Below are 13,003 nucleotides of genomic sequence, written 5' to 3' on the forward strand. Positions count from 1 at the left end.
CTCTTCACAAGAAAGAGATGCGGAAGGGAAGGCAAAGAGATTGAAGAAAACTTCATCACTCACAAGTTTGGTATTCAAGGTTTAGATCGATCTTCTTTATGATACCTATGGTGTAAGGTACATGCAATTTTCTCTTTGAATGTTTCATTCTATCCTAAATTTTGTATGGATTTCAATTAGGGTTTTGAAAAATTCCCTTGTTGGATGTACTAACAATCGATTTATATCAGAATCAAATAATTGGTTAGCTGGGAAAATCTTCTGGCAAATCTACAACCAGTTCATACATTTCGCCATTGAAGACTAATCTCTCCACCGTACCATTCTTGGCAATCTATTTCTGACTCAGACTTCTTTTCTTCCTTGATTTCAGTTGCACTAGTATCTCTGATATCACTTGGTGCATGATCAAATTTTACACTATCAACCCCTTCTCCTTTAGATACTGACGTGTCTTCATGGAAAGTGCTGAAATGGACAGAAGAGGTAGTTGAATTGGTTCTACTGGAAGCTATAGTCCTCTTGGCCCTTCCATGCCAGTTCTTTAGTCCCTGAACGACTCCATCAGTGAACATTGCCTTCTTCATTGAAGAACCCATCTATTAAAGTTTCAATAGCAAGGATGATCAGATCAATGGAGAGAAGATCGAAGTTGAGTTAAACCGCAAATCCTCACTTAAATATTATGATCTCTACCTGTGTGACCAACGCATACAAAGTTAGTGTCACATAACCACAGAGAAGTTCAACCATAATACCCATAACAATTCGTATAACAATGTCTCTTGTTGTTCTATGGAAGCAAGATCTAAACCCATACTTTAACTGCAATTAGTGTAAAATTGAAATGGTAAATTACAGTACAGTGAGATGATAAAAATTTATGTACACTTGAAATGTACTTAAATTACAATACAGTGAGATGATAAAAAGAAAGAAAGAAAAGAAAGGGGTGATTAAGCAAATCAGATTCAAATACTAACCCATGTCCAAGTGAAGAATGCCAATTGGAAGGAGTTCTGGACGGCCCAAGAATCGTTTTTTAGCATGATAGAGGGGAGAACACTGATACTCGTTATACTAGAAAGTAAGTTTAATAGGACCCTTGGGTGGTAGAATGATGGTTTTACCTGAAATAAGATGAAATGCATGAAATGGAGAAGCAATCGAGGGCGGCCAAACCAGAAGAAGTCATCACTGGGTTTCACCAGGAAAGTTCCTCTAACAACAGAAGCAGTTTCACTACTCGTGAGACACATTCTAGTTATGATAACTTGAAGCTTTGTCCCTACTAACAGGAGCATCTGCAACACAAATTAGGTAACGAGCGTCCGCTTAGAAGCATTTTTATCTTTTAGGAAAGCTTTAAACAAAGTAAGATAACCCATAAATTATCACTCAAGAGAGTAAGTAGTTGGGCTTACCACCAAAGGAATGAAAGGAAGCCAGTAGTAATTGTAGAATCCTGCAAATTTGTTCCATACCAGAGAGGTCAAGTTGGATTAACCTGGTGTACAAGGAAGCGTAAATGGCAAATGAAAAAATATATATACCGTCTGCATTGAAGAAAATGAAAGATACTACAAAACCCCAGAGCCAAGGACTGCAAAAGTAATAACAAAAAATTAGGGTTCTTAACGTATAAAATGAGATATGCCTATCTTCATGGAGGAAAAGATACCTTGCCCCAACTACCACATGAAAGTCATCATCTAAAGCTCTTTTAATAAACTTTTGAAAATCAAAGCTGCTTCCCTCAGAAAGATGGGCCTAGAATCAGGAGAAAAAGAAGAAGAAATTGAGTAAAATATAAATACCAAATGTGAAACTGTTTGTGTTTTCCATTAAGACTGTTCATTGGATTACCATAATGAATCCATGACGAAGGGTGAAATAATCTTCTTTGAAGAAAGACCCTTCAAACTGTCGAAAAAAGCAAACCTGCCATGGATGCAAGTGTAACGTGAGTTCTTGTTTCTTGGGGCTTTTTTTCCCCTTAATAATTTGATCACAATCTTCACTAGGAAGTAACAGGGGGAAGAGTTACTGTAGCTCACATACAGGCCAGTGAAGTAGAGGGTGCTGGCTCCAGTACTTCATATGTCGTCTCCCAAATGTTGTCTGATGGGTGAGCCTAAACCTCCTTGGATCTGCATTGTTCAATTGCCACTCAGTAAACGAACAGCAGTTTTAGTGTAGTTGTTGTGCTTACTCAATAGGTAAGACTTCTATTGATATTTAGAGATGAATCTCACCCTACATGTGATAGACCCCTATTGAGATAAGTTAGGTAATTCAAAACAGTTTGAATTTTAAATTTGAAAGTCTCCTTGTGAGTTCGGTCTTTGACTAGTTATCACTCAGATCTCTGACTAATACAGTAAGGGTGCCAAAGAAGAAGAAAAAGAGAGAAGGTAATGTGGTTCAAATTAAGAAACTACTTTGGCAATGCAATAGAAGGGATCCATGCAGGCCAAAGAATCTATGGTAGTGATTCATATATCTTCCCTGAGCTTACCATTGGTGAACTGGTAATCCAGTGTAACTGTTTCTGCTTCCCAATGCTCCCACCTTCTCATCTGTGGGAATCACAAGTTCACATCACAGGTAATGGAGATCATGGGGGTTTTCATCACTTTATTTTACTTCTTTCTAAATTTGATATTGCATTGGAGATCCAGTATACATAGTACCTTGGCCGTGCCAAGGGCAAAGGCTAGAACACAAGAGAGAGCATGAAAGAAGCCAAACACAAATATTAAGAACCGCAGCTCTTGGGCACCTTTGCTGGACAAGAAAGAAACTTCTCCCTGTACACAAGTGCATAGCAAGATGAAGAACAAATTAACATTCTCAGATTGAGAAATTGAACATACTTCAAAATCATGGATTCATAACCTTTTCTTGGCAAATGGTTTCTTCCACTGCATCACTTGAAATTGTATTGTTCTGGCAGGGAAGGTAGGTCTGAGCGATATTATTTGGAATGCAAATCTTTGAGATTGAACTTTGTGTCACGGTTAGTAACAAGGATATAAACCCCAAAACCATTAACTCTACATTCCAAACCACAGAGAAGAGGATAAAGGAGATTTCTTAGAATACAAGAAGAGGGAGAAAGCCAATAAGAAACAAACAAAATCCTTTGCAGCTTACCTAATTTCATCTTATCAAGAGCCTGATTAAGAGATTTCCTTCTGTTCCTTTGAACAAACTGAAACAATTAATCAAACATGGAGCAATCAAAATTCATATAAGAACAAACATTTAATTGTCTTTAAAAACAAGGAACATTAATTAAGTGATGCATCTTAAATCAGGTTGCAGTGACTTATAATATGACTATTAAAATTTAAAAGTAGAAAAAGGAACAACCGTGAATGGGTTTAAACTGTTGGGGTTAGGGTTTAAGCACAAGGTTTGCTTAAAGCATTACACCTAGAATATCTAATTGGGAATGTGAAAGCGTAGAGTATGAATGTATTTCATTAATGAATTAATGAATAATTATCAAGTACAATATCATGTACATATAGGTGTACATTACACAGCATTTACATGACTTGTGTCACTCCTAACTTTTTCCTCAACATTCCAAACAAATTGGTCAACTAATGTTGTGAAGTAACAAAACGACTAATAATATGACATTGTGCCATTTTCTCCCTCACAAGGTGATAACTCCACATGCTTTGTACACAACTATGAAAGATAGGATTAACTGTCATGTGTAGAGCATTGATTGTGACAATAGAATAAGCTTAGGTTGTGGAATACCAATATCGCCAAGAAGAAAACTCAGCCATAGTAGATACCATAGCCCTATATTATGCCTAAGTGAGTCAGTGCTAGAGCGTCAAACCATAGGTTTCTTTTTTGCACTCCAAGAAATACAATTAACTCCAAGAAAAGAACAAAACCCAATCATAGAACGACGAGGGATAGGGCACCCGGCCTTGTCAACATCAAAGAATCCGTATGATTGGAAACTACGATTCTATCAAATATGAATACCATAATCCAATGTACCCTAATGTAACGAAGGATACGCTTAGTCGAAGCAAAATCAGACATGAAGCATGCATAGTTTGACAAACTTATTAACCGCAAAAGAGATGTTAGGGCTGTATCATAGTAAGGTACTGAAGACAACCAACAACACTACAGAACAAAGTCACATCAGGATAAGGTGTAGAATCAAAAGAAGCTTGAGGAACCATTGGTGCACACATGGACTTTATCTTATCCATATGAACCCATCATAGTAGATCATAAGCATATTTGGTTTGAGAGAGGAACAAACCATAGGAAGTAGAGAGAACCTCAATACCCAAGAAATAATGTAAAGGGCCAAGAACCTTCATAACAAATTTTTGGCCTAGAGAAGCAATGAAACTCCGAATGAATGTTGAATCATTGCCCATAAGAACAATGTTGTCGACATAAATTTTAAAAAAAAATCAAGATCTCACCATCCTCATGGTATACAACAGGAAGCTATCAAACAGACTTCACCCAAACCCAAAATCCAAACGTTACCCACTGACCAGTCAAACAAGGCATGCAGTTCTTGCTGAAGGTCATATAAGGACATATAAGGATCTATGAAGCTTACAAACATTCGTGGGTTGGGAAGGATCAATAAATCCAAGTGGTTGTGCCATGAATACAGGTGTAATCAATGAACCATGCAAATAGGCATTCTTCACATTAAGTAGCGCCAACATAAAACCGTGGAAATGCTTAGAACCAACCAAATAGAGCGGGGTTTAATGACCAGGCTGGAATCGGGCCTTCAACCGTTCAAATGATCCCCCCCCCCCCACCCCCACCCCCAACAACAAATTTCATGTACATCTGGAGTACGGGGAACCAAAGTCCAAGTTTTATTGGCAGCAAGGGCAGTCATCTCCACAACCAAGGAAGCATGCCAACCAGGATGGCCCAAAGCAGCCTTTACAGTTTTGGGTCAGTAGGAAAAGCATCAGCAACTAAAGCATAATTAGGGTTGGGCTTATGAGTTCCAGATCAAGCCTGCATAACCATGGAATCTGTTGGCATAAAGAAGAAAGCCAAAGCAGAACCATACAGAGGATGAACCAATAATAATAGGAGGCACCATTCTTGAGTAGGAAACACCATGCACCGTATTAACAACAACCGAACTAGAACAATTCAAAGAAAATGGCACAGAACCACCGCGGCTTGAAGCAACACCAACAGGACAAGAGCCAAAACATGGTCCACAAGACCCAAAAAGCATAGATGGGCTAGAGCCCAAATGGTAGGCCCAAAAGAATTAGTCATAAGCAAATTTTTATGGCCCAAAGATGTTACAGACGTAGACGTAGTAACACGCCCCAAATGGTTATCAATGGAAATCACCCAAAGCACAACCCAAACTAGAATCATCATTATCGACCAAACCACGGGTCGCCAATAAGGAAGAAGACAACAGAGAAATATCGGAAACCAAGGTTTCAATCCATAATCATTCGGAAAAAATAGACAAAACAGAAGGCAATGGTGGTGTTTCAGGTGAACCAGAATAATTTTTCTTGTTTCAGGTGAATCAGAATAATTTGTCCAGCCCTTGAAAGAGCATAAATCAACAAAGGCATCAGAGGTGGAAGAAACAAAGTCCCTGAATGGAAAAAAAAGCTTCATCGAAGATGACATCCTGAGAAATGAACACTCAATCAATGGAGATGTGAAGGCACTGATAGCCTTTATGGTGAACTTGTTGGAAGTATATTGGTGGAGACAGGGGAAGCATGCAAACCCAAAAACACGAAGAGAGGAATACTGAGTTTGTTGATGAAAAACTAAATGAAGGGGGGGTTATTCACGTCCATTACGGGAAGGAAGATGATTAATAAGAAAAATAGAGGTCAAGAAAGCCTCGACACAGAATTTAGAAGGCACAAAAGCACGAAACATTAAGGCTAAACCAAGTTCAACTAACTGACGATGCTTACACTCCACCACACTATTCTGAGCTGGTGTTTTGGGACAAGAAACATGACGAAGAATACCATGAAAAGCAAGATGAGACAGAAATGCAGTTAAAGACTAAATTCGCCATGCCGCTGCTCTGAAACACTTCTATTTTACAATCAAATTGTCATTCCACTAAGGATTGAAATCGTAATAAGCATGGAAAGAATCAGACTTCTGGCACAAAGTGTAAAGCCATGTAAAATGCGAAGAATCATTAACAAATAGTCAATATTAATAATATTTCTAATGACACAAATTGGCTACCGGTGCTTTTCCCCAATAAGTAACAATGACTACGCTCAAGGGGAGCAAGGGCCCAAGTGAAAAAAGAATCATAGGGGAGGTGAGCACTCTTGCTTAGTTGACAGCTGCTATTACAGACATTCTCGGATTTGCAATTGACATGAATTAACCATGATGCTTCAAGGCAGTCAGTAAGAAGCTAGCCAAGAAAAATTGGATTAGGAGAATCCTCACCAACAGCATTCGTGAAAGTTTTGTTAGCAACAGACCTTCGCCTTTAACGAAACCAAGAAGATCTTGGCTCTCCATTAAAGACAGAATCTGAGTTTACCAAAGAAGAAAATTCTCAACCTAAGCGTAGAAAAATTAGTAGCGTTTAAGGTGGAAGGATAAGGAAAAGGGAAGGAAGATGAAGGGATCAAAGCCGAAGCTGATGAAATTGAAGCTGGAACAGGCAAAGTAGTAAAGACATGCAGGAAGAGTAACCTTTAGCAAAATTAAGAAAACCCTTACTTTTACACAAGAGAAGTCAGAACTGGGGGATGCCTGATACCAGTGAATTCAGTTGAGCAATGATTAAGATCCAACATACCTTCTATAAATTCATTGAATCATATTGGGAGGAAGAGAGGTCTTTAAACAAGGCTTATTATGGAAGTTGGGCATAGGGACATGTGAGTATATGGAATGCAAAATGGATGCCGGGGTTGGATAACTATAGAATCACATCTCTTAAACCTAAGTTGTGTGACATTGAGATGGTAGCAGATATCATTCATCCCCAAAGCTGAACATGGTTAGAAGAGAAGATAAAGAGGTATTTCTTACCAAATGAGGCTAATGCAATACTTAGCATATCATTACCTCTATTTCTGTCCCAAGACACTCAAGTATGGGGTGCTAGCACTAATAATTGATTCTTCGTCAAATCAGCCTATAGGTTGCTTGAAAAAAATCCAAGAGAGAGAAGAAGATATAATTCCATCATTCTCAAATGTGCACAATTGGGACGAGATGAATTCAACAAACTCGATGAACATTTAGGAGTGCAAAACTCTTCCCAAAGTGAAGAATTTCTTGTGGAGGGCATGTAATGTTAGTTTAGCCATCTCAAAGGAGTTAAACAAGAGAAGAATGAAAATGGACCAACTTTATAAGGCCTGTGGGATGGAAGAAAAAACCATTACTCATACTCTTCTCCATTGTAAATTTGTCAAAGCAGTGTGGTTTGGTAGTCCTTAACATGAAAAAGTTCTCAAAGAGAAATCACTACATTGGCCAATTGGATAAAGACTTGAACAAATTACAAACACTAGAGAATAAAAAAGGAGAAAAAGTGAAAAGTCTGATATCTTTCATCTTATGGTCCTTGTGGAAAGCACAAAATTCAAGGGTAATTGGTGAATCATTGAAATCATCGATTGAAGTAATGCAAATGGCGATCCAAGCACACCCTGAATTTTGGTCATCGGTCAAGAAGGTGAATTAAAGTGCCATGAATGAGAATAGGAACACTGGGGAGGAAAGAATGGAATGGAAGCATCCAAACCATTCCTTTGTCAAGGTGAATACCGATGCAACTTGGCAACAAAAAACAAAGAAGTGAGGCATGGGGATTGTCATTAAAGATTGGGAAGGAAAGCCTTTAGTAGCAGTATCAATTCCCAAATCATTTTCATATGTGATCAAAGGGGAGGCGAGGCAATGCGAGCAGGGATGTTAGAAGCTATGGCCAATGGCTTCGAATTTGTGGAGATAGAATCCGACTCTCACTTTCTAGTGAATTACTTATTTGAGGCAGTCTTACCCTTAGTTTTATACTACCTGTAATTGAAGACATTAAATTTATAGGTAATAGATTTTTGGGCTTTAAGCCTATTTATGTTTCTAGAAGATTCAACGATACATGTTGCGGATCATCTAGCATAGAAGGCCTACTCGGTTCGGGGCCCGAGTTATTGGTCATGTTCCTCTAATTGGTTACTGAGTTTATGTTCAGTTTCGCTTCCTGACCCTGTTACTTAATGAAAGATTGATTACCAAAAAAAAAAAAAAAACTCTTTGAATTGAGTGAACAACAAGTTTTTTGTAAATTTAAAAAATTTATATGAGGTTTTGTAAAAAAAATAATAAAAATAAATTTATATTTCTATTCACCTTATGAGAAAAATGATCATTTCAATTTCAAACTTAATAGAAAAGTAACAGTGGGTGACTTGTAATTCCTGAAAAAGAGGACCAATGTGTATAGCACGTAATTTTTTCCATTTAAGTGGAAAGTTAAAAGTTTTGACCTAACTTAAGTGGGTCACATGAAAAAAACTCATATCATCATATACAATCATGTATATATAAGCATACGTCACACAACCTTAACATAACTCTTGTCACTACTAACTCTTTTCTCAACAAGGAATATCACAGACATTGCTCCCAGCTAATATTTATGAACACTAGCTTCTACAGTTAACAAACTCTTCTATATAAAACCCATTATATCATTAGATTGTGAGCAATTGGATGACTTATATTAGAACATAAGTTATATATAACTCAAATAACTCAGCATGAAGAAAAGGTCTCTGGTACCTAAAGACTTGACAAGATATTTAATCATGTCCAAATTTGATCGAAGAGACTAGCTACCTTGGCTCTTGAACCTTGTATGGTTCCTTTTAACCCAGATATAATAATCTGACAGATACTTGAGAGAATTGAGAAGTTACTTCTACCTATGTTATCAGCTCTTCAGAAAAGAATAATAACAAAGTGGTAGAATTTCTGATAAACATGCATATACCTTACTTAAAAGATGAAGGCCATATTCAACGAGAATAGAACAGCTTATCAGGACTGCACAAACAATAGCCACTGCCCATGTTGGTGTTTCTTCCAGAGTTGATTCAATCACTTCTTCAGCCATCTCTCAGAATTGGGATTCACAGTCTGGAAGACAGACAAAGAGGCTGAACTTAATAGAAGACGAAATTTGACGAGCAACAGGTATTCAAACTGCACAGTTGTTGGCAGTTAATTTATTTTTATTTTAGTGTTGGAGTGTCAAAGTAGCCATTCTCTGATTCACAGCCTCATCTCACCTCATGCCTACTTTGCCCTTTGGGAAATGAAACTTTCTTTTCAATTTCTTAATCCATGCTTAATTAGAATAAGTATTTTTCAGTCAAGAAAAGATAAAATCGTCCATCTCCAGTAAGAGAATTTTGAAATCTTGAAATTGTTTGATAGAAAGATCCCCTATTATATACTACATTCTGTGAAAACATCACATCGACATAAACCAAATGAGAATGCACTATCTAGACATTTACACAGAAAGTTGACACAGTCATTTGCGGAGTTGTTTTTTCTAATCTTGTTTTTTAACATTCGAGCAAGAATCATGCACTGTGAAGTTACACGTGCGTGGCAGTCATTCAAACCAAATTCGAACTTGGTCTTCATGTAGAAAGAACCTCTAAACCAAATAAAGAATCAATTTTGTCCCGGTCTTGGCCCATGCATTAATAAAAAGTTTTTTTTTGGTAAATATAAAGTAATGAAATTAAGAATTATTTTACTATTTTGTGTAAGAGGTTATAGTTAGGGTAGTTAAAATTTTACAAAGACTGGTTCAATCTGACCTTAGGGGTACAAATTCAATCCTAATGGTCCAATATACCTGGCCCACTTTAAGCTTGAATAAAATTTGAACTCAAAATTCTGACATGAAACTGAAAATTAGAATGGATAAAGATAAAAAAGATGTCAACAAAATAATCAAGAGCTAAGTTCCAAATTCAAATCGGTTTGTTGAGCGGATCCAAACTGAATTTAAAATGATTAAATATTGAATTTGGAAATAGCTAGCTCATGAACGTTTTCCATTTATAATGAAGGGTGAGAACTTCTATCAAATGTGGGAACCAATCAACTAAGGAGAAAAGCGGATAGCTTAAGCGGTGGAGATTCTGAGTTAGTCTGTTTTTACCACCTATCGTTCTGAATCTCATCTGCAGTATTATTTTCCTTCCACAAAGAAAAATAAACATAATGACGATAAATTTTTTTTTTTTCTTTTTTTCGGTACATTATATGACGATATTAGTAATGCAATTTATTAAAAGATTATGTTATATTCGGTTGAAATATTTAAAATTTAATTATGTAAGATTATCTCAATATTAATATAAATGTATATTTATTGGAAATAGAGAGGAAGAACCGGTGTGTACGTGAACTGGAGGCCGTTTTGGGATGCGATGATGTGGGTCCCAAAGGATTGCTTGGTAACAAAGGCACGACCGCACGAGTAAGGAAGACTGCTCACTAGACAGAGACAGTCGCGAGCAATTTTTTTGAGCATGTTGACTTCTCAAATGATATTAATCTCGGTACACCGTACACGTGTAGATTTTTTTTTGAAACGTGTGTGGGGTTTTGATTTACCAAAAACAAGGGAAAAAAGAAACGTGTGTGTGGGAAACTCTTGATGCAACGGAGTCGAAAGAAGACAACAACAAAACCTGGGTTGGGGCAATTTTGCTTTATTTCTGCGCATTAACAGTCAAGCGGGTCATGGATGCGCTGCAAACAATCCTGGCAGTTGATGCGCTTTTGAAGAGTTAACTGAATAACCTGACTAGTTTTACTGTCTATGAAACGAACCCATTCACTGGACCAAACAAATCAACTCATATGTTTTTCAAACAATTTTGAAAAACACCAAAACGCTGGCTCAAACGAGATTTCATGTATTGTCTTCTAGCCTCAAATCGGATTTCAGAACCTTCTTTGATCTCTCTTCTACCCTGAGCTACCACGATTCTTCCATTTGACCTTCGGAGCATCATGAACCCAGATGTATCCGGTCTCTCATTTGAGCTTCAGAACCTGACTTGACGTTTCTTTCTTCTATGATCAAATCACCTAAATCACGCTTAGTATTTGAGTCGATCAGCAAAAGGACCCTTTGCTGCATTTTTTAAGCTGCAATCCCTTATTCTCGTTTTTTCTTCTTAGGAGTAGCTACAAGACGCAGTCTATGAGAATTTAGAGATGATGTTTTTTGGCGATGAATGGCAGATTGCCTCCTGGGTTGTGGCATTGTTTGTTCCGTGAGGCTCTACCCTTCAAGAAACGATTGAAACCAGACAAGGTCATGCTTTCAAACCTTGCACAGCTCACAGTGTCTCATTGATCAAATATTTCCACCTCTCAAAAAACCCTAACCCTATAGGATATTGATCTCTCCTTCACCTGCTGTGATTCTAATGAATTACAAATTAGTTATGTTTCTAGAATTACAATATGCTAGAATGGGTCTGATTTTACAAGGTTCTTTGGTTTTATTCTTCAGTGGATGACTGTTGGTAGGAGTATAGTTCATTCAGAAATGCCTGCAAGGGGTGATGTCAACAAGGGACTACAACTTTAGATCAATTTATCATCTGAAAACAAAATGTAAGCCACAAAATCCTGTTATTGATGTCGATTCCTGTCTTTTATTCATAATATCTATTGCTTCTTGTGTACATTTACAATCAGTCTCTAAAACCAATTTCTAATCTACAGGATTGAGCCTAGATACCAAGATATGATCAAAGAAGACATCAAGACAGCATAAATAGATGGGGTTGATGTCAAAATCATAGCAGGAGAAAGCATCGGTGTTAATTCTCCAGTATTCACTAGGACACCAGCAATGTATCTTGATTTCACCCTAAAATCTGGAATTGAATGTTTTCAAAGCACCCCCAGAACCATGGAATGCCTTTGTGTATACACTTGAAGGAGAGGGTGTGTTTGGATCCTCAGATGAATCACTTGCAGGGCCTAGGCAGCTCTTGCTTTTGGGTCCAGGAAATGGGCTTAAAGTTTGCTTTGATTGGAGGCTAACCTTTGAATGAACCTGTTATTCAATATGGACCCTTTGTGATGAACACGAAATCTAAGATCCAAAAGACCTTTGAGGATTGTCGGTCCTACAAGAATGGCTTTGTAAATGCTAGGTATTGGAGTTCTAAAGTCTGAATCAGACTCAAATGGACAAAACAAGGAACATGCTTGGAGAGTCTATACTTGAGCTTTTGTATACACAGTTGAAAAGCAAGGATATTCAATTTTAGAGATTAAGAATTTCTTTTACAGGCTCAATATATGAGTCGTGTTCTTTATTTTTGTTGAAAAGTTTTGATGAGTGCTTATGTAAGTCTATACTTGAGCTTTTGCATTGTTGGTGCAGATTTTGCCGGGATCTGTCACATCCACCAAGCCGGTACCCTACTTGGCATATCCGAGTGTGTGATCCATAGCCCTAAAGATACATTATTTGAGGAAATCATCCCTTCACATTCATAATAACATAATCACGAACATGACTAAATCAAATATTAAACTACATTATCAGAAAGATCAAGATAAGATACAAAGGATGACAATAGAATTAGAGTGTGGAAAGAATGATACCAATATAATAATAAAATAGAATAATCACATGTAGAGTGTGCGAAAAATCATTTCACATAATACAACAAAAAGTAGATTGAAAGTCAAAAAGAAGATTACAACCAATTTCCAAAAGAAAAGGAAAGAAAGATGTAATCAAACTAAACTAAGGTCTCTTCTAATTTAAAAATACAACTTCTAAAAGTATAAGTCTCAGAATCCAAATAGCGAGTAACTAGCACATGAGTACGACTAATCCAAATGCGATACGTCTTCACCCATGAGTTCTTCACTTTCGTAGTCACCGTAGCCACTA

General features: G+C 37.2%; 1 protein-coding gene and 1 pseudogene across 1 annotated transcript; one reads left to right on the top strand and one right to left on the bottom strand.

The window, feature by feature from the left end:
* Positions 1–281: 281 nt before the first annotated feature.
* Positions 282–9,166, bottom strand: LOC149004952 (MLO-like protein 12). Its single transcript, XM_089135750.1, has 14 exons — positions 9,044–9,166; positions 3,157–3,214; positions 2,899–3,056; positions 2,694–2,810; positions 2,519–2,579; positions 2,062–2,150; positions 1,867–1,941; positions 1,682–1,770; positions 1,554–1,603; positions 1,425–1,465; positions 1,131–1,304; positions 984–1,019; positions 697–825; positions 282–599 (listed from the first exon to the last, which is right to left on the bottom strand). Exons 1-14 carry the CDS (start codon positions 9,164–9,166, stop codon positions 282–284), a joined length of 1,518 nt encoding a protein of 505 aa, XP_088991876.1.
* A 2,148-nt stretch (positions 9,167–11,314) lies between these two features.
* On the top strand, positions 11,315–12,273 carry LOC149004953 (pirin-like protein; annotated as a pseudogene).
* The last annotated feature ends 730 nt before the right edge of the window (positions 12,274–13,003 follow it).

Source organism: Hakea prostrata, chromosome 9 (assembly GCF_041222555.1).
Source record: "Hakea prostrata isolate BN-2017 chromosome 9, UWA_Hpros_2, whole genome shotgun sequence".
In the NCBI taxonomy this organism is placed as follows: domain Eukaryota; kingdom Viridiplantae; phylum Streptophyta; class Magnoliopsida; order Proteales; family Proteaceae; genus Hakea; species Hakea prostrata.